At 44.8% G+C, this 25,121-nt stretch overlaps 1 protein-coding gene across 1 annotated transcript in view; it reads left to right on the top strand.

Moving 5' to 3' along the window:
• Nucleotides 1-24,898, top strand: part of LOC146440507 (protein EFR3 homolog B-like) — a gene marked incomplete at its 3' end in the record, with an annotated part of 66,027 nt that extends 41,129 nt beyond the window's left edge. Inside the window, exons 6-14 of the mRNA XM_085056784.1 lie at nt 163-312; nt 3,246-3,374; nt 5,450-5,528; nt 8,306-8,441; nt 11,941-12,099; nt 15,214-15,346; nt 18,056-18,107; nt 22,947-23,119; nt 24,670-24,898. Coding sequence (XP_084912910.1) covers nt 163-312; nt 3,246-3,374; nt 5,450-5,528; nt 8,306-8,441; nt 11,941-12,099; nt 15,214-15,346; nt 18,056-18,107; nt 22,947-23,119; nt 24,670-24,898 — 1,240 coding nt within the window. The remainder of the gene's footprint in view (nt 1-162; nt 313-3,245; nt 3,375-5,449; nt 5,529-8,305; nt 8,442-11,940; nt 12,100-15,213; nt 15,347-18,055; nt 18,108-22,946; nt 23,120-24,669) is intronic.
• Nucleotides 24,899-25,121: the final 223 nt, after the last annotated feature.

The raw sequence follows: 25,121 nt of genomic DNA, 5'->3' as shown, positions 1-25,121 counted from the left end.
ATTCCCAGGATCCGGATGTCGGGGATCCGCGGCCTGCAGGGCGTGGTGATGACAAATTCCCAAAATTCCCAATTTTTATTCCCAGGATCCGGATGTCGGGGATCCGCGGCCTGCAGGGCGTGGTGATGACAAATTCCCAAAATTCCCAATTTTTATTCCCAGGATCCGGATGTCGGGGATCCGCGGCCTGCAGGGCGTGGTGCGCAAGACGGTGAACGACGAGCTGCAGGCCAACATTTGGGATCCTCAGCACATGGACAAGATCGTTCCCTCGCTGCTCTTCAACCTCCAGCACGGCCACGACCCCGACAGGTGGGAAAAACGGGAATTTCGGGAATTTTGGGAATGCTGGGGATGAAGGGAATTCAAACTGGGAATGCTGGGAATGCTGGGAATTCAAACTGGGAATGCTGGGGATGAAGGGAATTCCAACTGGGATTTGCCTTCCTCAGGATGGGATTGGGAATGGATGGGAATGAGGTGGGAAATTTGGGAATGGTGAGGTGGGAATGGGGTTGGGAAAATTGGGATTTCGGATGGGTGATCCCGAAAAATTCCAACTGTTCCAATCCCCATTTCCCCTGGAATTCCCATTTTTCCTCCAATTCCCAATTTCCCCTCCAATTCCCATTTTTCCAATTTCCCCTCCCATTTCCATTTCCCCTCCAATTCCCAATTTCCCCTGGAATTCCCATTTTTCCTACAATTCCCATTTTCTCATTTTTCTCCAATTCCCATTTCCTCTCCAATTCCCATTTTCCCCTTTTTCCTCCAATTCCCAACTTCCCCTCCAATCCCTATTTCCCCTCCAATTCCCATTTCCCCTCCAACTCTCATTTTCCCAATTTTTCTGCAATTCCTATTTCCTCTCCAATCCCCATTTCCCCTGGAATTCCCATTTTTCCTCCAATTCCCAATTTCCCCTCCAATTCCCATTTCCTCTCCAATTCCCATTTTCCTGTTTTTCCTCCAATTCCCAATTTCCTCTCCAATCCCCATTTCCCCTCCAATTCCCATTTTCCCATTTTTCCTCCAATCCCCATTTCCCCTGGAATTCCCATTTTTTCTGCAATCCCAATTTCCTCTCCAATTCCCAATTTCCCCTCCTATTCCGATTTTCCCATTTTTCCTCCAATTCCCATTTTTCCTCCAATTCCCATTTCCCCTGGAATTCCCATTTCCTCTCCAATCCCCATTTTCCCTCCAATTCCCAATTTACTCTCTCCAAGCCTCATTTCCCCTGGAATTCCCATTTCCCCTGGAATTCCCATTTTCCCATTTTCCTTCCAATTCCCCATTTCCCCTCCAATCCCCATTTCCCCTCCAATTCCCATTTTCCCATTTTCCCACCAATTCCCAATTTCCCCTCCAATTCCCATGTCTCCTCCAATTCCCATTTTCCTCCTCCAATCCCCATTTTTCCTCCAATCCCCATTTCCCCTGAAATTCCCAATTTCCTCTCCCATTCCCATTTCCCCTCCAATTCCCATTTCCTCTCCAATTGCCGTTTCCCCTCCAATTCCCATTTTCCCATTTTCCCTCCAATTCCCAATTCCTTTCCAATTCCCAATTCCTTTCCAATTCCCAATTCCCCCTCCAATCCCCATTTCCCCTGGAATTCCCAATTTTTCTCCAATCCCAATTTCCTCCCCAATTCCCAATTTCCCCTCCAATCCCCATTTCCTCTCCAATCCCCATTTTCCCATTTTCCGTCCAATTCCTATTTTTCCTCCAATTCCCATTTTCCTCTCCAATCCCCATTTCCCCTGGAATTCCTGTTTTTTCTCCAATCCCAACTTCCCCTCCAATCCCCATTTCCCCTCCAATCCCCATTTTCCCATTTCCCCTCCAATCTCCATTTCCCCCTTTTTCCTCCAATCCCCATTTCCCCTGGAATTCCCATTTTTCCTCCAATTCCCAATTTCCTCTCCAATTCCCAATTTCCCCTCCAATCCCCATTTTCCCATTTTTCCTTCAATTCCCATTTTCCCTCCAATTCCTATTTTTCCTCCAATTCCCATTTTCCTTTCCAATCCCCATTTCCCCTGGAATTCCTGTTTTTTCTCCAATCCCAACTTCCCCTCCAATTCCCATTTTTCCTCCAATTCCCATATTCCCATTTTCCCTCCAATTCCCAATTTCCTCTCCAATTCCCATTTCCCCTCCAATCCCCATTTTCCCATTTTTCCTCCAATCCCCATTTCCCCTCCAATTCCCAATTTCCTATCCAATTCCCATTTTCCCATTTTCCCTCCAATTCCCATTTTTCCCTCCAATCCCCATTTCCCCTGGAATTCCCATTTTCCCTCCAATTCCCATTTTCCCCTCCAATCCCAATTTCCTCTCCAATCCCTATTTTTCCCTCCAATCCCCATTTCCCCTCCAATTCCCATTTCCTCTCCAATTCCCGTTTCCCCTCCAATTCCCATTTTCCCATTTTCCCTCCAATTCCCAATTCCTTTCCAATTCCCAATTCCCCCTCCAATCCCAATTTCCCCCTGGAATTCCCAATTTTTCTCCAATCCCCATTTCCTTCCCAATTTCCCCTCCAATTCCCATTTCCTCTCCAATTCCCATTTTCCTCCTTCAATCCCCATTTTTCCTCCAACCCCCATTTCCCCTGGAATTCCCATTTCCCCTCCAATTCCCATTTCCTCTCCAATTCCCGTTTCCCCTCCAATCCCCATTTTCCCAATTTCCCCTCCAATCCCAATTTCCCCTGGAATTCCCATTTTTTCTGCAATTCCCAATTTCCTCTCCAATCCCCATTTTCCCTCCAATTCCCAATTTACTCTCTCCAAGCCTCATTTCCCCTGGAATTCCCATTTCCCCTGGAATTCCCATTTTCCCATTTTCCTCCTTCAATCCCCGTTTCCCCTCCAACTCTCATTTTCCCATTTTCCTTCCAATTCCCATTTTCCTCTCCAATCCCCATTTCCCCTGGAATTCCCATTTTTCCTCCAATTCCCAATTTCTTCTCCAATTCCCAATTTCCCCTCCTAATCCCATTTTCCCGTTTCCCCTCCAATTCCCATTTTTTCCTCCAATCCCCATTTCTCCTGGAATTCCCATTTTCCTCTCCAATCCCCATTTCACCTCCAATCCCCCTTTGCCCTGGAATTCCCATTTTTCCTCCAATTCCCATTTCCTCTCCAATTCCCGTTTCCTCTCCAATCCCCATTTTCCCAATTTCCCCTCCAATCCCCATTTTCCCGGAATTCCCATTATTCCCATTTTTTCCCCAGCCGCTCTCCGTCGCCGCTGCCGGAGAAGGAGCAGGAGAATCCTCGGGAATTAGCCGAGCGCTGCCTGCGGGAACTGCTGGGAAGAGCAGCTTATGGCAACATCAAAAACGCCATCAAACCCGTCCTCATGTGAGTCCAGAATTCCCCAAAAAAAACCGGGAATTTCCCGCCTTTCCGGGGAGATCCCGGCTGGGAAAATCTGGATTTGTGTGCTGGAGAAATCCGGAAAATCCTGGGGTGGTCCTGGTGGGAGTTGGGAGGTTTGTTCCCTGGTTTTCCTGGAATTTTGGATTTTCCTGTGATTCTCTGTTTTTCCTGGAATTCCGTGTTTTCCCTCGAATTCCCTGTTTTTCCTGGAATTCTGTATTTTCCTGTGATTCCCTGATTTCCCTCAAATTCGATGTTTTCCTTCAAATTCCCTGTTTTCCCTCAAATTCTGTCTTTTCCTGTAATTCCCTGTTTTCCCTCAAATTCTGTCTTTTCCTGTGATTCCATGTTTTCCCTCAAATTCCCTGTTTTTCCTGGAATTCTGTCTTTTCCTGTAATTCCCTGATTTCCCTCAAATTCCTTATTTTCCTGTAATTCCCTGTTTCCCCTCAAATTCCATATTTTCCCTCAAATTCTATATTTTCCTGTGATTCCCTGATTTCCCTCAAATTCCATATTTTCCTGTAATTCCCTCTTTTCCCTCGAATTCCGTATTTTCCCTCAAATTCCCTGTTTGTCCTGGAATTCTGTCTTTTCCTGTAATTCCCTCTTTCCCCTCGAATTCCTTTTTTCCCCTCAAATTCCCTGTTTTCCCTCAAATTCTGTATTTTCCTGTAATTCCCTGATTTCCCTCGAATTCCATATTTTCCTTCAAATTCCCTGTTTTCCCTCGAATTCCATATTTTTCCTGTAATTCCCTGTTTCCCCTCAAATTCCATATTTTCCCTCAAATTCCATATTTTCCTGTGATTCCCTGATTTCCCCCAAATTCCATATTTTCCTTCAAATTCCCTGTTTTCCCTCAAATTCCCTATTTTCCCTGTAATTCCCCCTTTTCCCTCGAATTCCCTGTTTTCCTATTAATTCCCTGTTTTCCCTCAAATTCCCTGATTTCCCTCGAATTCCATCTTTTCCATCTAATTCCATCTTTCCTTCTAATTCCCTGTTTTCCCTTGAATTCCCCGTTTCCCCTCTAATTCCATATTTTCTCTCAAATTCCATATTTTCCCTTGAATTCTCTGGTTTCCCTTGAATTCCACATTTTCCCTCCAATTCCCTGTTTTCCCACTAATTCCATATTTTCTCTCAAGTTCCATATTTTCTCTAATTCCATATTTCTCTTCAAATTCCCTGTTTTCCCTTGGATTCCATCTTTCCTTATCATTCCCTGTTTTCCCTCTAATTCCATATTTTCTCTGCAATTCCCTGTTTTCCCACTAATTCCATATTTTCTCTCCAATTCCATATTTTCCCTCAAATTCCCCATTTCCCCACTAATTCCCTGTTTTCCTGCTAATTCCATATTTTCCCTCTAATTCAGTCTTTCCCTTGAATTCCCTGTTTTCCCTCTAATTCCATATTTTTTAACCGGAATTCCCTGTTTTCTCTCCAATTCCCTGTTTTCTATCCAATTCCCTGGTTTCCTGCTTTTCCTGCTCATTCCGTATTTTTCCTCTAATCCCATTTTTTCCCTGGAATTCCCTGTTTTCCCACTAATTCTGTTTTCCTGCTAATTCCCTGTTTTCCCTGGAATTCCCCCCTTTTCCCTGGAATTCCCATTTCTCCTGGAATTTTCCCATTCCCCCTGGAATTCTCATTTCTCCCGGAATTTCCCATTTCCTGTTGAATTCCCTGTTTTCCCTGGAATTTTCCCATTCCCCCTGGAATTCCCGTTTCTCCTGGAATTCCCCATTTCCTGTTGAATTCCCCCTTTTCCCTGGAATTTCCCTTTCTCCTGGAATTTTCCCCTTTTCCCTGGAATTCCCCTTTCTCCTGGAATTCCCATTTCTCCCGGAATTCCCCATTTCCTGTTGAATTCCCATTTCTCCTGGAATTTTCCCATTTCTCCTGGAATTTTCCCATTCCCCCTGGAATTCCCATTTCTCCTGGAATTTTCCTGTTGATTTCCCCATTTTCCCTGGAATTTCCGTTTCTCCTGGAATTTTCCCATTTCTCCCGGAATTCCCGTTCCTCCCGGCATTCCCATTTTCCCGCAGCCACCTGGACAACCATTCCCTGTGGGAGCCGAAGGTTTTCGCCCGCGGATGTTTCCGGATCATCATGTATTCCATCCAGGTGGGAATTCCAGGGATCAGTGATCCCAAAAAAAAATCGGGAATGTCGGGGAGGGAGGAGCAGGGCGGGATTCCCGTTTCCCTGGAATTTCCCTGGAATTTTCCTGGAATTTCCCTGGAATTTTCCCATTTCCCGAGTTGTTTATCCCATTTTTTCCATCCTGGGAATTCCTGGATTTGGGAAAATCCTGTTGTTTCCCGAAGATCTCAATTGTTGTTTGGGTTTTTTTGGGAATTCCTGGCAGGAATTCAGACTTTTTTCCTGGGAATCGCAGGGATTCCTAAGAAATCCCTGAAATCCCAGAAATCCCAAGAAATTCCAAGAAATAGCAAGGATTCCTAATAAATCCCATAAATCCCTGAAATCCCAAGAAATCCCAGAAATCCCTAAAATCCAAGAAATCCCAAGAAACGCCAAAAAATTCCCAAGAAATCTCAAGAAATTCCAAGGATTCCCAAGAATTCCAAGGATTCCCAAGAAATCCTGGAAATCCCAGAAACCCCAGAATTCCCAAGAAATCCCAGAAATCCCAAGAAACCAAAGAAACCCCTGAAATCCCAAGAAATCCCAGAAATTCCTAAGAAATCCCAGAAATCCCAAGAAATCCAGGAAATCCCAAAAATCCCAGAAATCCCAAGAAATCCAGGAAATCCCAAAAATCCCAGAATTCCCAAGAAATCCCTGAAATCCAAGAAATCCCAAAAAATCCCAAGAACCCCCCAAAATCCCTAAAATCCCAGAAATCCCAAGAAACTCAAGAAATCCCAGAAATTCCAAAAAAAATCCCAAGAATTGATTGGGATTGACTCTGGGAAACCCCAAAAATCCCAGAATTCCCAAGAAATCCCAGAATTCAAAAAAAATCCCCAAAATCCCAAGAAACCCCAAAAATCGCAAAAGTAAAAAAAAATCCCAGAATTCCCAAGAAATCCCTGAAATCCCTGAAATCCAGGAAATCCCAAAAAATCCCAAGAAACCCCAAAAACCCCAAAACCCCCAAAACCCCAGAAATCCAAGAAATCTCAAGAAATCCCAAGAAACTCCAAAAATCCCAGAAATCCAAGAATTCCCAAGAAATCCAAGTAATCCCCGAAATCACCAAGAAATCCCTGAAATCCCCAAAGTCCAGGAAATCCCAAAAAAATCCCTGAAATCCCTAAAAACCCCAAAAACCCCAAAAAACCCCAAAACCCCCAGCAATCCCCACCATCCCAACACCTCATCCCCACCATTTCCTACCCAAACTTCCCCAAAATTCCAGGGAATTTCCCACCCACTTTTCCCGGGAAAATCCCAGAATTCGCGGGATAATTCCCAGAAATCCCAGAATTCCCGGGAAAATTCCCAGAATTCCCAAGAAACCCCAAAAATCTCAAAAATCCCTGAAATCCCAGAAAACTCAGAATTCCCAAGAAATCTGTGAAATCCCAGAAATCCAAGAAATCCCAGAAAACCCCAAAAATCCCAGAAATCCCAAAAATTCCCAAGAAATCCCAGAAATCCCAGAAAATCCTAAGAAATGCCAAAAATCCCAGAAATCCCTGAAATCCCAGAATTCCCAAGAAACCCCAAAAATCCCAGAATTCCCAAGAAATCCCAAAAACACCCCAAAATCCCAGAATTCCCAAGAAATCCCTGAAACCCAAAAATCCCAGAAATCCCTGAAAATCCCAAGAAATCCCTAAAATCCCAGAAATCCCAAGAAACTCAAGAAATCCCAGAAATCCCCAAAAAATTGCAAGAAACCCCAAAAATCCCAGAAATCCCTGAAATCCCAAAAATTCCCAAGGAATCCCAGAATTCCCCAGAAATCCCAGAATTCCCAAGAAATCCCAAAAAATTCCAAGAAACCCCCAAAATCCCTGAAATCCCTAAAATCCCAGAAATCCCAAGAAACTCAAGAAATCCCAGAAATTCCCCAAAAAATCCCAAGAAACCCCAAAAATCCCAGGAACCCCAGAATTCCCAAGAAACCCCCAAAATCCCAGAATTCCCAAGAAATCCCAAGAAATCCCAAAAAATCCCAAGAAACCTCCAAAATCCCTGAAATCCCTAAAATCCCAGAAATCCCAAGAAACTCAAGAAATCCCAGAATTCTCAAGAAACCCCAAAAATCCCAGAATTCCCAAGAAATCCCAAAAAACCCCAAAAAACCTCCAAAATCCCTGAATTCCCAAGAAACCCCCAAAATCCCAGAAAATAAAAAAAAAATCCCAGAAATCCCAAAAAAATCCCAGAAATCCCAGAATTCCCAAGAAACCCCAAAAATCCCAGAATTCCCAAGAAATCCCAAAAACCCACAAAAATCCCAGAATTCCCAAGAAATCCCTGAAACCCCAAAATCCCAGAAATCCCAGAATTCCCAAGAAACCCCTAAAATCCCAGAAATCCCAAGAAACTCAAGAAATCCCAGAAATCCCCAAAAAATTGCAAGAAACCCCAAAAATCCCAGAAATCCCAAGAAATCCCTGAAACCCAAAAAATCCCAAAGGAAATCCCAGAATTCGCAAAACCCCTCCGGTTTTCCCTCCCCAAATTCCCAGAAATCCCAAGAAATCCCAAGAAATTTCAAGGATTCCTAACAAATCCCAAAAATCCCCGAAATCCCAAAAACCCCAAAAAACCCCAAAACCCCCAGAAATTCCCACCCCAAACTTCCCCCCAAATTCCAGGGAATTTCCCACCCATTTTTCCTGGGAAAACCCAGAATTCCGGGGAAAATTCCCAGGAAAATTCCCAAAATTCCCAGAATTCCCAAAATTCCCATTTTTTTCCAGCCGCAGCATTCCCACCTGGTGATCCAGCAGCTCCTGGGTCACCTGGACGCCAACAGCCGCAGCGCCGCGCCGATCCGCGCCGGGATCGTCGAGGTGCTCTCGGAAGCCGCCGGGATCGCCGCCTCCGGATCCGTCGGTCAGCCGGGAATCCCGGGATTGACGGCGAGAATTCGGGATTTGGGGATTTGGGGATTTGGGGGTTTGGGGTTTGGGGTTTGGGGATTTGGGGATTTGGGAATGCCGAAGGGAATTTGGGATTTTGGGATTTGGGGATTTGGGGATTTGGGAATGCCAAAGGGAATTTGGGATTTTGGGATTTGGGGATTTGGGGAATGCCGAAGGGAATTTGGGGATTTGGGAATTATGGGATTTGGGGGTTTGAGGATTTGGGAATGATGATGGGGATTTGGGAATGGCGATGGGAATTTGGGGATTTGGGATTTGGGATTTGGGATTTGGGTATTTGGGGATTTGGGATTTGGGGATTTGGGGATTTGAGGATTTCGGATTTGGGAATGGTGATGGGAATTTTGGGGGTTTGGGGATTTGGGATTTGGGGTTTGGGGATTTGGGGATTTGGGAATGATGGCAGGAATTTGGGATTTGGGGATTTGGGGATTTGGGGATTTGGGGATTCGGGAATTCAGGAATTTGGGAATGGCAACAGGAATTTGGGATTTGGGTATTCGGAGATTTGGGAATGCTGACGGGAATTTGGGGATTTGGGGATTTTGGGAATTCTGGGAATCAGGAATTCTGGGATTTGGGAATTTGGGAATTCTGGGATTTGGGAATTCTGGGAATGGCAACAGGAATTTGGGAACTTGGGAATTCTGGGAATGCCCATGGGAATTGGGGAATGCTGGGAATGGTGACGGGAATTGGGGAATTCTGGGAATGCTGATGGGAATTTGGGAATTCCGGGGCTGATGCCGGGAATCGGGAATCTGGGAATTCTGGGAATGGTGACAGGAATTTGGGAATTCTGACAGGAATTGGGATTTGGGGATTTGAGAATTACGGGAATTCTGGGAATCAGGAATTCCGATGGGAATCGAGAATTTGGGAATTCTGGGAATGATGACGGGAATTTAGGAATTTGGGAATTCCAGGAATGCTGATGGGAATTGGGATTTTGGGAACTCTGGGAATTCCAACAGGAATTGGGAATTCGGGGAATGACACTGGGAATAGGGAATTCGGGAATTCTGGGAATGGTCACAGGAATTTGGGAAGGGAAAGCTGGAGGGGATTTGGGAATTCTGGGAATGGTGACAGGAGTTTGGGAATTTGGGAATGTGGAGGGGGATTTGGGAATTCTGGGATTGACTCTGGGAATTGGGAATTGGAGGGGATTTGGGAATTCCAGAGTTTCCTTTGGGAATTGGGAAGGGATTCTGGAGATGGGAATTCCGGGATTTCCTTTGGGAATTTGGGATTTCCTTTGGGAAAAGCTCTGGGATGAGCTGGGATTGAAGGATTCCCACTGGAGCATCCAGGAATTCTGGGAATCATTTCTGGGACATTCCCGAATTCCTGGGAAGCCTGGATGTGATCCCAGCTTTTCCGGGAATTGGGAAAATGGGATTTCCTGGGATTTCCTGGGATTTTCCTGGGATTTCCTGGGATTCCCTCCCACTTGGGAACCTCCCGGAATTCCATCCCAACCCTTTTCCCGTGGGAATTCTGTGGGAATCCTTCCATCCCCATGGGATAACCACTGGAATTCCCAGCATTCCAATTTCCATTCCCATTCTCATTCCCGATCCCATTCCCGGTGTTCATTCCCGTTATTCCCATTGTTCATTCTTGTTATTCCTGGTGTTCATTCCCATTATTCATTCCCATTATTCCCGATCCCATTCCCGATCCCATTCCCAATCCCATTCCTGATCCCATTCCTGGCAATCCCAGCATTCCCGATCCCATTCCCATTATTCCTGCTGCCCATTCCCAGCATTCCCAATCCCATTCCCAGTGTTCCCATTCCCATTCCCAGCATTCCCAATCTCATTCCTGATCCCAATCCCATTCCTGATCCCATTCCCAGCATTCCCATTCCCATTATTCCCACTGTCATTCCTATTTTTCATTTCCAATCCCTTTCCCATTATTCATTCCTGTTATTCCCAGTGTTCATTCCCGTCATTCCCATTGTTTATTCCCGTTATTCCCGGCATTCATTCCCATCATTCCCAGTGTTCATTCCCATCATTCCCATTGTTTATTCCCGTTATTCCCGACATTCCCGTTATTCCCATTGTTCATTCCTGTTATTCCCATTATTCGTTCCCCTTATTCCCATTGTTCATTCCCATTATTCTTTCCGTTCATTCCCGTTACTCCCATTGTTTATTCCCATTATTCCCAACATTCCCGTTACTCCCAGTGTTCATTCCTGTTATTCATTCCCGTTGTTCATTCCCATTATTCCCGGTGTTCTTTCCCGTCATTCCCATTATTCATTCCCATTATTCATTCCTATTATTCATTCCTATTCCCATTCCTGCATTCCCAATCCCGTTCCTGACATTCCCAATCCCATTCCCGTTTTTCATTCCCGTTATTCCCGTTATTCCCATTTTCCAGGCCCCACAGTGCTGGAGGTGTTCAACACTCTCCTCCGGCAGCTTTGCCTCAATCCCATTCCCAATCCCATTCCCAATCCTATTCCCATTATTCCCGATCCCATTCCCAGCATTCCCATTCCCATAATTCCCAATCCCATTCCTGATCCCAATCCCGATATTCCCAATCCCATTCCCAGTGTTCCCATTCCCATTCCTTGTCCCATTCTCATTATTCCCAATCCCATTCTTGATCCCATTCCCATAATTCCCGATCCCATTCCCAGCATTCCCGATCCCATTCCCAATCCCATTCCCAATCCCATCCCTGATCCCATTCCCAATATTCCCATTCCCATTATTCCCATTCCCAATCCCATTATTCCCATTATTCCCATTTTCCAGGCCCCACGGTGCTGGAGGTGTTCAACACCCTCCTCCGGCAGCTCCGCCTCAATCCCATTCCCGATCCCATTCCTGATCCCATTCCCACCATTCCCACCATTCCCATTCCAAATCCCATTCCCATTGTTCATTCCCATTATTATTCCCATTTTCCAGGCCCCACAGTGCTGGAGGTGTTCAACACGCTGCTCCGGCAGCTCCACCTCAATCCCATTCCTGATCCCATTCCTGATCCCATTCCCGTTATTCATTCCCAATCCCATTCCCATAATTCCCGTTATTCCCATTTTCCAGGCCCCACGGTGCTGGAGGTGTTCAACACGCTGCTCCGGCAGCTCCGCCTCAATCCCATTCCTATTATTCCCGATCCCATTCCCATTATTCCCATTCCCGATCCCATTCCCAACATTCCCATTCCCATTCCTGATCCCATTCCTGATCCCATTCCTGATCCCATTCCCACCATTCCCAATCCCATAATTCCCATTATTATTCCCATTTTCCAGGCCCCACGGTGCTGGAGGTGTTCAACACTCTCCTCCGGCAGCTCCGGCTCAATCCCATTCCTGATCCCATTATTCATTCCTGATCCCAATATTCCTGTTATTCCCAATCCCATTCCCGTTATTCCCATTTTTCATTCCCGTTATTCCCATTTTCCAGGCCCCACGGTGCTGGAGGTGTTCAACACTCTCCTCCGGCAGCTCCGGCTCAGCATCGACTACGAGCTCACCGGCAGCTACGACTGCAGCGCCGGCAAATCCCGCAAGATCAAGGAGCACGAGGAGAGGATGTTCCAGGAAGCTGTCATCAAAACCATCGGTCGGAATTCCCGGGGGTTTGGGGGTTTTGGGGGTTTTTTCTGGGGTTTTTTGGGGTTTTCTGCAGTTTTTCCAGGATTTTTTGGGTTTTTTTGGGGGGTTTTGGGGTTTTTTTTTGTGGGGTTTTCTGGGATTTTGGGGTTTTTTTCCAGGTTTTTCCAGGGTTTTTCTGGAGGGAATTGTGTGGAGAATGGGATTGGGGTGATCTGGGGGTTCTTTGCCATTGCCATTCCCATCATTCCCATTCCCATTCCCATCATTCCCGTTATTCCAATTGTTCCTATTATTCCCATTATTCCCGTCACTCCCATTATTCCCAATTTCCCAATCATTCCTGTTATTCCCATTTCAATTCCTGTTATTCCCATCATTCCCATTATTATTCCCATTCTCGTTATTCCCATTCTTCTCATCATTCCCATTATTCTCATTCCTGTCATTCTCGTTATTCCCGTTATTCCCATTATTCCAGTTATTCTCATTATTCCCATTATTCCCACTATTCCCATCATTCCTGTTACTCCCGTTACTCCCATTATTCCCATTATTCCCTTTACTCCTATTTTTCCCATCATTCCTGTTGCCATTTCTGTTATTCCCATTATTCCCATCATTCCCATCATTCCCATCATTCCCATTCCCATTCCCATTCCCATTCCCATTCCCGTTATTCCCATTTCCATTCCCATTGTTCCCACTGTTCTCATTCCCATCATTCCCATTCCCATCATTCCCATTCCCATCTCCATTCCCATTATTCCCATTACTCCCATCATTCCCATTCCCATTATTCCCGTTATTCCTATTATTCCCATTATTCCACTTACTCCCATTGTTCCCATTATTCCCGTTCCTGCCATTCCCATTATTCCCATCATTCCCATCATTCCCATAATTCCAATCATTCCCAATTTCCCAATCATTCCCAGTAGTCCCATTTCCATTCCCATCATTCCCATTATTCCCGTTATTCCCATTATTCCAGTTACTCCCATTGTTCCCATTATTCCCAAAGTTACCATAACTCCTGTTATTCCCGTTACTCTCATCATTCCCAATTTCCCAATCATTCCCATCATTCCCATTCCCATTCCCATCATTCCCATTCCCACTCCCATCTCCATTCCCGTCATTCCCATTATTCACATCATTCCCATTGTCGTTCCCATTAATCCCATTATTCCCACCATTCCCATCATTCCCACTATTCCCATCATTCCCATTCCTATACCTGTCATTCCTATCATTATTCCCATTTCCATTCCTCCCATCACTCCCATTCCCATTATTCCCATCATTCCCATTATTCCCATTACTCCCATTATTCCCATTATTCCCAGTTCCCATTCCCATTCCCATCACTCCCTCCCATTCCCATCATTCCCATAATTCCCACAATTCCCGTTTTTCCCACAATTCCCGTTTTCCAGGCTCTTTCTCGGGCACGCTCCCTCCCATTCCCATCATTCCCAATAATCCCATTTTTCCCGTAATTCCAGGTTTTTATTCCCATTTTTCCCAGGCTCATTCTCAGGCACGCTCCCTCCCATTCCCATCATTCCCATCATTCCCAATGTTCAAAGTTTTTATTCCCGTTTTTCCCATCATTCCCAACATTCAATTCCAGGTTTTTATTCCCGGTTTTTCCCATAATTCCAGGTTTTTATTCCCATTTTCCAGGCTCATTCTCGGGCACGCTCCCTCCCATTCCCATCATTCCCATTCCCAGTTTCCATTTCCATTCCCAGTTCCCATTCCCATCATTCCCACAATAATTCCATGTTTTTATTCCCAATATTCCCATTTTTTCCAGGCTCTTTCTTGGGCACGCTGCCTCCCATTCCCATCATTCCCATCATTCCCAACATTCAATTCCAGGTTTTTATTCCCAATATTCCCGTTTTTCCCAGGCTCATTCTCAGGCATGCTCCCTCCCATTCCCATCATTCCCATTATTCCCATAATTCCCATAATAATTCCCGGTTTTTATTCCCACAATTCCCATTGTTTCCCAGGCTCGTTCTCGGACATGCTCCCTCCCATTCCCACCATTCCCATTTTTCCCCACAATTCCAGGTTTTTATTCCCAATATTCCCGTTTTTTCCAGGCTCGTTCTTGGGCATGCTCCCATTCCCATTCCCATCATTCCCAACATTCAATTCCATGTTTTTATTCCCAAATTCCCGGTTTTTATTCCCATTTTTTATTCCCGTTTTTCCCAGGCTCTTTCTCAGGCACGCTGCCTCCCATTGCCATCATTCCCATCATTCCCACAATAATTCCTGGTTTTTATTCCCAGTTTTTATTCCCATTTTTCCCAGGCTCTTTCTCAGGCATGCTGCCTCCCATTGCCATCATTCCCATCATTCCCATTCCCATAATTCCCGTTTTTTATTCCCATTTTTTATTCCCGTTTTTCCCAGGCTCGTTCTCGGGCACGCTGCCTCCCATTCCCATCATTCCCATCATTCCCACAATAATTCCTGGTTTTTATTCCCAGTTTTTATTCCCATTTTTCCCAGGCTCGTTTTCGGGCACGCTCCCTCCCATTCCCATCGTTCCCAATATTCCCATTTTTCCCAAATTCCCATTTTTTATTCCCATTTTTTTCAGGCTCGTTCTCAGACACGCTCCCTCCCATTCCCATTCCCATTTTTCCTGTAATTCCTGGTTTTTATTCCCATTTTTCCTAATATTCCCATTATTTTTCCCAGGCTCGTTCTCGGGCACGCTCCTTCCCATTCCCATCATTAATTCCCACCATTCCCAATAATCAATTCCCGTTTTTTATTCCCATTTTTCCCATAATTCCCATTTTTTCCCAGGCTCATTCTCAGGCACGCTCCCTCCCATTCCCATCATTCCAGGTTTTTATTCCCAGTTTTTATTCCCATTTTCCCAGGCTCGTTCTCGGGCACGCTGCCTCCCATTCCCATTCCCATTCCCATTCCCATTCCCATTCCCATCATTCCCATTCCCATAATTCCCGGTTTTTATTCCCATTTTTCCCGTTTTTCCCGTTTTTCCCCAGGCTCGTTCTCGGGCACGCTGCCTCCCATTCCCATCATTCCCATCATTCCCAAATTCCCATTTTTTATTCCCATTTTTTCCCAGGCTCGTTCTCGGGCACGCTGCCTCCCTACCAGCAGTCGGAGGTGATGGTGTTCATCATGAACAAAGTTCCTCTGCCGGGAAATTCCCACCATTCCCACAATTCCCACAGTTCCCTGGAGCCGGGAAGGGCCGGGTGAGTCCAGACTCAGCATTCCCGAATTTCTGAACATTCCCGAATTTCCACACATTCCCGAATTTCCGAACATTTCCCGTTTTCCACACATTCCCGATTTTCCTCTCCCATTCCTGCTTTTCTGCACATTCCTGCTTTTCCACTCAAATTCCTGATTTTCCTCAAATTCCCACTTTTCCACATATTCCCACTTTTCCAAGCATTCCCTCTTTTTCTCGCTCATTCCTGCTTTTCCACAAATTCCCTCTTTTCTGCCAATTCCCAATTTTCCAGAAATTCCCAATTTTCCAAACATTCCTGCTCTTCTGCCCATTCCTGCTTTTCCACCAATTCCTGCTTTTCCACACATTCCCCATTTTCCAAACATTCCTGATTTTCTGAACATTCCTGAATTTCCACACATTCCCGATTTTCCACACATTCCCGCTTTTCCAAACATTCCCAATTCCCAAACATTCCCCATTTTCCTCACATTCCTGATTTTCCAAACTTTTCCCACTTTTCCACACTTTCCTGCTTTTCTGCCTGTTCCTGTTTTTCCAGTAATTTCCATTTTTCCAATAATTCCTGCTTTTCCGCCCATTCCCGCTTTTCCACGATTTCCCATTTTTCCACAAATTCCCACTTTTCCGCAAATTTCCACTTTTCCTCACCCATTCCCAGTTTTCCACAAATTCTCGTTTTTCCACAAATTCCCGTTTTTCCACACAAATTCCTGCTTTTCCAAACATTCCCACTTTTCCACAAATTCCTGATTTTCCAAACATTCCCACTTTTCCAGAAATTCCCAATTTTCCACACATTCCCGCTTTTCCACAAATTCCCTCTTTTCTGCCCATTCCTGTTTTTCCAATAATTCCCGCTTTTCAAAAAATTCCCGTTTTTCCACACATTCCTGCTTTTCTACACCCATCCCTGTTTTTCCAATAATTCCCATTTTTCCAATAATTCCCGCTTTTCCACACAAATTCCCGCTTTTCCAATAATTCCTCTTTTTCCACAAATTCCCACTTTTCCACACATTCCCGCTTTTCCACACAAATTCCCACTTTTCCACAGAAATTCCTGCTTTTCTGCCCATTCCTGCTTTTCCTAAATATTTCCCTCATTTCTTCACCTCATTCCCACCTGGAATTCCAAGCAGAATTTTTCCCATTTTTCCCAAACTTTCCCTCATTTCTTCACCTCATTCCCACCCAAAATTCCCAATGGATTTTGCCATTTTTTCCCAAATTTTCCCATTTTTTCTTTGCTGTTCCCACCTGGAATTCCCAACAGATTTTTCCCATTTTTCCCAAAATTTCCCTCATTTCTTCCCCTCATTCCCACCCAAAATTCCCAATGGAATTTCCAATTTTTCCCCAAATTTTCCCCTTTTTCTTCCTCCTTTTCCCACCTGGAATTCCCAAAGGAATTTCCAATTTTTTCCCAAACTTTCCCTCATTCCTTCCCCTCATTCCTACCCAGAATTCCCAATAGAATTTCCCATTTTTCCCCAAATTTTCAATTTTTTCTCCCCCCTTTTCCCACCCAGAATTCCCAAAAGAATTTCCCATTTCCCCCCAAAATTTCCCTCGTTTCTTCTCCTCATTCCCACCTGGAATTCCAAGCAGAATTTTTCCCATTTTTCCCAAACTTTTCCCTCATTTCTTCACCTCATTCCTGCTGGGAATTCCCAATGGAATTTCCCATTTTTCCCCAAATTTTCCCCTTTTTCTTCCCCCTTTTCCCACCCAGAATTCCCAATAGAATTTCCCATTTTTCCCCAAATTTCCCTCATCCCTTCACCTCATTCCCACTGGGAATTCCCAATGGAATTTCCCATTTTTTCTTTGCTCTATTCCCACCTGGAATTCCAAGTAGAATTTCCCATTTTTTTCCTAAATTTCCCTCTTTTCTTTGCCTTATTCCTGCTTGGAATTCCCAATAGAATTTTCAATTTTTCCCCAAATTTTCCATCATTTCTTCCCCTCATTCCCACTGGGAATTCCCACTGGAATTTCCAATTTTTTCCCAAATTTTCCCCTTTTTCTTCCCCCTTTTCCCACCTGGAATTCCAAGCAGAATTTTTTATTTTTTCCCAAACTTTTCCCTCATTTCTTCTCCTCATTCCCACTTGGAATTCCCACCAAAATTTCCCAAATTTCCCCCAAATTTTCTCCTTTTTCTTCCTCTCATTCCCACCTGGAATTCCCATCAGAATTTCCCATTTTTCCCCAAATTTTCCCCTTTTTCTTCCCCCTTTTCCCACCTGGAATTCCCACCAGAATTTCCAATTTTTTCCCAAATTTTCCATCATTCCTTCTCTTCATTCCCACCTGGAATTCCCACCTGGAATTCCCAACAGAATTTCCCATTTTTCCCCAAATTTTCCCATTTTTTCTTTGCTGTTCCCACCCAGAATTCCCAAAGGAATTTCCCATTTTTCCCAAACTTTTCCCTCATTTCTTCTCCTCATTCCTACCCAGAATTCCCAACAGAATTCCCATTTTTTCCCAAACTTTCCCTCATTCCTTCCCTTCATTCCCACCTGGAATTCCCGTCAGAATTTCCCATTTTTCCTCAAATTTTCCCCTTTTTCTTCCCCCTTTTCCCACCTGGAATTCCCAGCAGAATTTCCCATTTTTTCCCAAACTTTCCCTCATCCCTTCCCCTCATTCCCACATGGAATTCCCACCAGAATTCCCAATTTTTCCCCATTTTTTCCAGGGAAAACCGGAACCGCCTGACGCAGATCATGCTCCTCAAATCCCTGCTGCAGGTAGGAGAACAAAGAATTCCCAACGGGAAAATTCCAGGAGTTTTTCCCTTTGGAATTCTGACCCCAAATCCTGATTTTTCTGGGGTTTTTCTGGGTTTTTCCAGGATTTTTTCCAGGATTTTTTTGGTTTTTCCACGATTTTTCTGGGATTTTTCTGGGATTTTCCCTTTTTTTTAATGGGATTTTTTTCAGGGATTTTTCCAGGGTTTTTCTGGGATTTTTCCTGAGATTTTTCTGGGATTTTTTTCTGAAGTTTTTCTAGGATTTTTTTCCTGGATTTTTGCAGGATTTTTCCTAGGATTTTTCCTGGTTTTTTTCTGGGTATTTTTTCTGGGATTTTTCCTGGATTTTTTCCAGGATATTTTTAGGATTTTTCTGGGATTTTTTCCAGGGATTTTTCTGGGATTTTTTCCAGGATTTCTTCTGGGATTTTCCTGGGATTTTTATGGGATTTTTCAAGGGGTGTTTCCAGGATTTTTCTGGGATTTTTCCAGCATTTTTTTTTCTGGGATTTTCCCATGATTTTCACAGGGATTTTCTCATGGATTTTCTCATAATTTTCCCAGGATTTTCCCAGAATTTTCCCAGGATTTTTCCGTGATTTTCCCATGACTTTCCCATGACTTTCCCACTATTTTCCCGAGATTTTCCTGGGATTTTTCCCATAATTTTCCCGTGATTTTCCCATGATTTTTTCCAGGATTTTCCTGTGGTTTTTCCAGGGATTTTTCCATAATTTCCCGGTATTTTCCCATGGATTTCGCATGGATTTTCCTGTGACTTTCCGATGACTTTCCCGATATTTTCCTGGGATTTTCCCAGGATTTTCCTGTGATTTCCCCATGGATTCCCCATGACTTTCCCATGGATTTCCCATGGATTTCCTGATATTTTCCCATGGATTTCCCATGGATTTCCCCATGAATTCCCTATGGATTACCCATGGATTCCCCACGGATTTCCCCATGGACTTTCCCAATAATTTCCCATGACTTTCCCGGTGTTTTCCCCATGGATTCCCCATGGATTTCCCCATGGATTTTTCCAGTATTTTCTTGGTATTTCCCATGGATTTTCCCATGACTTTCCCATGACTTCCCCCTCATTCCCCATGGATTTCCCCATGGATTTGCCCGCTATTCCCGGGATTTCCCAATGGATTTCCCCCTGATTTCCCCTCATTCCCATGACTTTCCCCATGGATTCCCCATGGATTCCCCATGACTTTCCCATGACTTCCCCATGGATTCCCCATGGATTTCCCATGGATTCCCCATGGATTTCCCCATGGATTTCCCATGGATTCCTCATGGATTTCCTCATGGATTCCTCATGGATTTCCTCATGGATTCCCCATGGATTCCCCTTGACTTTCTCAATAATTTCCCATGATTTTCCCACGACTTTCCCAATATTTTCCCCTGATTTCCCCCTAATTCCCCATGGATTTTCCCATGGATTTCCCATGAGTTTCCCAATAATTTCCCATGACTTTCCCATGGATTTCCCCATGGATTTTCCCCTGAATCCGTATGGATTTTGCCATGGATTTCCCCTGATTCCCCATGGATTTTCCCATGGATTTCCCCATGGATTTGCCCGCTATTCCCGGGATTTCCCCATGGATTTTCCCCTGATTTCCCCTCATTCCCGTGGATTTCCCCATGGATTTCCCATGAACTTTCCCATGACTTTCCCATGGATTTCCCCATGGATTTTCCCCTGAATCCGCATGGATGTTGCCATGGATTTCCCCTGATTCCCCATGGATTTTCCCATGGATTTTCCCATGGATTCCCCATGGATATTCCCAGTGTTTTCTTGGTATTTCCCATGGATTTTCCTGGCACTTTCTTGGTATTTTTCCATGGATTTCCCCATGATTCCCCATGGATTTCTGCACGACTTTCCCCGCTATTCCCAGGATTTTCCATGGATTTTCCTGCTATTCCCAGGATTTCCCATGGATTTCCCATGGATTCCCCATGGATTCCCCCATGGATTTTCCCATAGTTTTCCCATGACTTTCCCCTGATTCCCCATGACTTTCCCCATGGATTTTCCCATGGATTTCCCCTGATTTCCCATGACTTTCCCATAACTTTCCCATGACTTTCCCCATGGATTTCCCCATGGATTTCCCCATAGTTTTCCCATGACTTTCCCCTGATTCCCCATGGATTTCCCCATAGATTTCCCCATGACTTTCCCAATAATTTCCCATGACTTTCCCGCAATTTTCCCGTGACTTTCCCCATAATTTCCCATAATTTCCCCATTACTTTCCCCTGATTCCCCACGGATTTTCCCATGGATTTTCCATGGATTTTATTCTATTCCCCACGGATTTTCCCATGGATTTCCCTGCTATTCCCCCATGACTTTCCCATGGATTTCCCCATGGATTTTCCCAGTATTTTCTTGGTATTTCCCATGGATTTCCCATGACTTTCCCCATGGATTTCCCCATGACTTTCCCCATGGATTTTCCCATGGATTTCCCCATAGTTTTCCCATGACTTTCCCCTGATTCCCCATGAATTTCCCCATGAATTTCCCCATGACTTTCCCATGACTTTCCCATGACTTTCCCAAAAATTTCCCGATAATTTCCCATGATTTTCCCATGACTTTCCCCTCATTCCCCATGGATTTCCCCATGACTTTCCTCATATTTTTCCCGTGATTTTCCCACGACTTTCCCAATATTTTCCCCTGATTTCCCCCTAATTCCCCATGGATTTTCCCATGGATTTCCCATGATTTTCCCAATAATTTCCCATGACTTTCCCCATGGATTTTCCAGGTATTTTTCCTGGGATTTTCCCATGACTTTCCGAATAATTTCCCATGGATTTTCTCCTCATCCCCATGGGTTTCCCCATGGATTTCCCTATGGATTTTTCCCCTGATTCCCCATGGGTTTTCCCAGTATTTTCTTGGTATTTCCCATGGATTTTCCCATGGATTTTCCCGGCACTTTCTTGGTATTTTTCCATGGATTTTCCCATAACTTCCCATGACTTTCCCGATATTTTCCGCTGATTTCCCATGGATTTTCCCATGGATTTCCCATGATTTTCCCAATAATTTCCCATGACTTTCCCGATATTTTCCCCTCATTCCCCATGGATTTTCCCGCTATTCCCATGATTCCCCATGGATTTTCCCCTGATTTCCCCTCATTCCCATGGATTTCCCCATGGATTTCCCATGACTTTCCCCATGGATTTTCCCATGGATTTTCCCTTTATTTTCCCCTGATTTTCCCATGACTTTCCCCTCATTCCCCATGACTTTCCCCATGGATTTCCCCCTGAATCCCCATGACTTTCCCATGGTTTTCCCATGGATTCCCCATGGATTCCCCTTGACTTTCTCAATAATTTCCCATGGATTTCCCCCATGACTTTCCCGATATTTTCCCCTGATTCCCCATGGATTCCCCATGGATTCCCCATGGATTTCCCCATGAATTTCCCTGCTATTCCCCCTGACTTTCCCATGGATTTCCCCATGGATTTCCCCATAGTTTTCCCATGATTTTCCCCTGATTCCCCATGAATTTCCCCATGGATTTCCCCATGACTTTCCCATGACTTTCCCAAAAATTTCCCGATAATTTCCCATGATTTTCCCATGACTTTCCCCTCATTCCCCATGGATTTACCCACGGATTTTCCCCTCATTCCCCATGGATTTCCCCATGACTTTCCTCATATTTTTCCCGTGATTTTCCCACGACTTTCCCAATATTTTCCCTTGGTTTCCCCCTAATTCCCCATGGATTTTCCCATGGATTTCCCATGATTTTCCCAATAATTTCCCATGACTTTTCCCATGGATTTCCCCATGGATTTTCCCCTGAATCCGCATGGATTTTGCCATGGATTTCCCCTGATTCCCCATGGATTTTCCCATGGATTTCCCCATGGATTTGCCCGCTATTCCCATGATTCCCCATGGATTTCCCCCTGATTTCCCCTCATTCCCATGGATTTCCCCATGGATTTCCCATGACTTTCCCAATGGATTTCCCCATGGATTTTCCCATGGATTTTCCCTTTATTTTCCCCTGATTTTCCCATGACTTTCCCCTCATTCCCCATGACTTTCCCCATGGATTTTGCCATGGATTTTCCCCTCATTCCCGTGGATTTCCCCATGGATTCCCCATGACTTTCCCATGATTTTCCCATGACTTCCCCATGACTTCCCCATGGATTTCCCCATGGATTCCCCCATGGATTCCCCATGGATTTCCCCATGAATTTCCCTGCTATTCCCCCTGACTTTCCCATGGATTTTCCCATGGATTTTCCCATAGTTTTCCCATGACTTTCCCCTGATTCCCCATGAATTTCCCCATGGATTTCCCCATGGATTTTCCCAGTATTTTCTTGGTATTTCCCATGGATTTCCCCACGGATTTCCCCAGTATTTTTCCTGGGATTTTCCCATGATTTTCCCAATATTTTCCCCTGATTTCCCCCTAATTCCCCATGGATTTTCCCATGGATTTCCCATGATTTTCCCAATAATTTCCCATGACTTTCCCCATGGATTTCCCCATGGATTTTCCCCTGAATCCGTATGGATTTTGCCATGGATTTCCCCTGATTCCCCATGGATTTTCCCATGAATTTCTCATGGATTTTCCCATGACTTTCCCAACAATTTCCCATGACTTTCCCGACATTTTCCCATGGATTTTCCCAACATTTCCCCCCGATTCCCATGGATTATTTCCCCACGGATTCCCCACGGATTTTCCCATGGATTTCCCATGGATTTTATTCTATTCCCCACGGATTTTCCGGGAATTCCCGGCATTCCCAGGTCTCGGTGGGGTTCCAGTGCACCAACCTGCTCACAGCTCTGCCCAGCGCGTTCCTGGACCGGCTGCTGGCGCCGGCGCTGCTGGAGGATCCCGAAATCCGACTCTTCGTGCTCGAGATCCTCTGCAGCTTCGTCGATCGCCACGGCAACCGGCAGCGCCTCTGCATGGAGAGGTGAGCCGGAATTCCAAAAGGAATTGGTCGGGAATTTGGGATTGTTAGGGAATTCCCATGGGAATTGGGAATTTGGGAATTTGGGATTGGGGTTGTTTGGGAATTCCCACAGGATTCGGGAATTTGGGATTGGGGTTTTTGGGAATTCCCATGGGAATTGTTCAGGAATTTGGGATTGGGGTTGTTCGGGAATTCCCATGGGAATTGTTTGGGAATTTGGGATTGTTTGGGAATTCCCATGGGAATTGTTTGGGAATTTGGGATTGTTCGGGAATTCCCGTGGGAATTGGGAATTTGGGATTGTCTGGGAATTCCCATGGGAATTGGTCGGGAATTTGGGAATTTGGGATTGGGGTTGTTCGGGAATTCCCATGGGATTTGGGAATTTGGGATTGGGTTGTTCGGGAATTTGGGATTGGGGTTGTTTGGGGATTCCCACAGGATTTGTTTGGGAATTTGGGGTTGGGATTGTTCGGGAATTCCCATGGGAATTGGTCGGGAATTTGGGATTGTTCGGGAATTACCATGGGAATTGTTTGGGAATTCGGGTTTGTTTGGGAATTCCCGTGGGAATTGGGAATTTGGGATTGTCTGGGAATTCCCGTGGGAATTGGTCGGGAATTTGGGATTGTTCGGGAATTTGGGATTGGGGTTTTTGGGGATTCCCAAAGGGATTCGGGAATTTGGGAATTTGGGGGTTGGGGTTTTCAGGAATTCCCATGGGAATTGGGAATTTGGGGTTGTTTGGGGATTCCTGTGGGATTTGGGAATTTGGGATTGTCCGGGAATTCAGGATTGGGGTTTTCGGGAATTTGGGAATGGGGTTGCTCGGGAATTCTGGGATGGGGGAATTTGGGATTGGGGTTTGTCTGGGAATTCCTATGGGATTTGGGAATTTGGGATTGGGGTTGTTCGGGAATTCCTGTGGGATTTGTTCGGGAATTTGCGTTTGGGATTGGGATTGTCCAGGGATTCCCATGGGATTCGGGAATTTGGGATTGTTTGGGATTTGTTGGGGAATTTGGGATTGGGGTTGTTCAGGAATTCCCATGGGAATTGTTCGGCAATTTGGGATTGGGGTTTTTGGGGATTCCCAAAGGGATTTGGGAATTTGGGATTGGGTTTGTTTGGGATTTGTTCGGGAATTTGGGATTGGAGTTGTTCGGGAATTCCCATGGGATTTGGGATTGGGGTTTTCGGAAATTTTGGGATGGGGGAATTTGGGATTGGGTTTGTTCAGGAATTCCCAAAGGGATTTGGGAATTTGGGATTGGGGTTTTCGGGAATTCCCAAGGGGATTTGTTCGGGAATTTGGGATTGGGGTTTTCAGGAATTCTGGGATGGGGGAATTTGGGATTGGCGTTGTTCATGAATTCCCATGAATTCCCATGGATTTTCCATGAATTCCCATGGATTTTTCCATGAATTCTCACGAATTCCCGGATTTCGCTGGATTTTTCCCTGGATTTCCTATGGATTTTCCATGTTTTTCCATGAATTCCCATGGATTTTCCATGAATTCCCACGAATTTTCCATGGATTTCCCGCAGCGCCATCGGTGACATTTCGGTTCTGAAGCTGAAGGTGGAGAAATGTTCTCGGCAGGACTCTGTCTTCATGAAGAAGGTACGGAAAATTCCCGGAAAATTCCTGGAAAATTCCCAGAAAAATCCTGGAAAATTCCCGGAAAAATACCGGAAAATTCCCGGAAAATTCCCGGAAAAATCCCAGAAAAATCCCGGAAAAATCCCAGAAAATTCCCGGAAAATTCCCGGAAAAATCCCAGAAAATTCCCAGAAAAATCCCGGAAAATTACTGGAAAAATCCTGGAAAATTCCCAGAAAAATCCCGGAAAATTACTTAAAAAATCCTGGAAAATTCCCAGAAAAATCCCAGAAAATTCCCGAAAATTCCCAGAAAAATCCCAGAAAATTCCTAGAAAAATACCGGAAAATTCCCGGAAAATTCCCAGAAAAATCCCAGAAATATCCTGGAAAAATCC

The sequence above is a fragment of the Lichenostomus cassidix genome, chromosome 3 (assembly GCF_008360975.1).
Source record: "Lichenostomus cassidix isolate B80296 chromosome 3, HeHo_3.0, whole genome shotgun sequence".
NCBI lineage: Eukaryota > Metazoa > Chordata > Aves > Passeriformes > Meliphagidae > Lichenostomus > Lichenostomus cassidix.
This window is presented reverse-complemented; position numbering and strand designations above follow the sequence as displayed.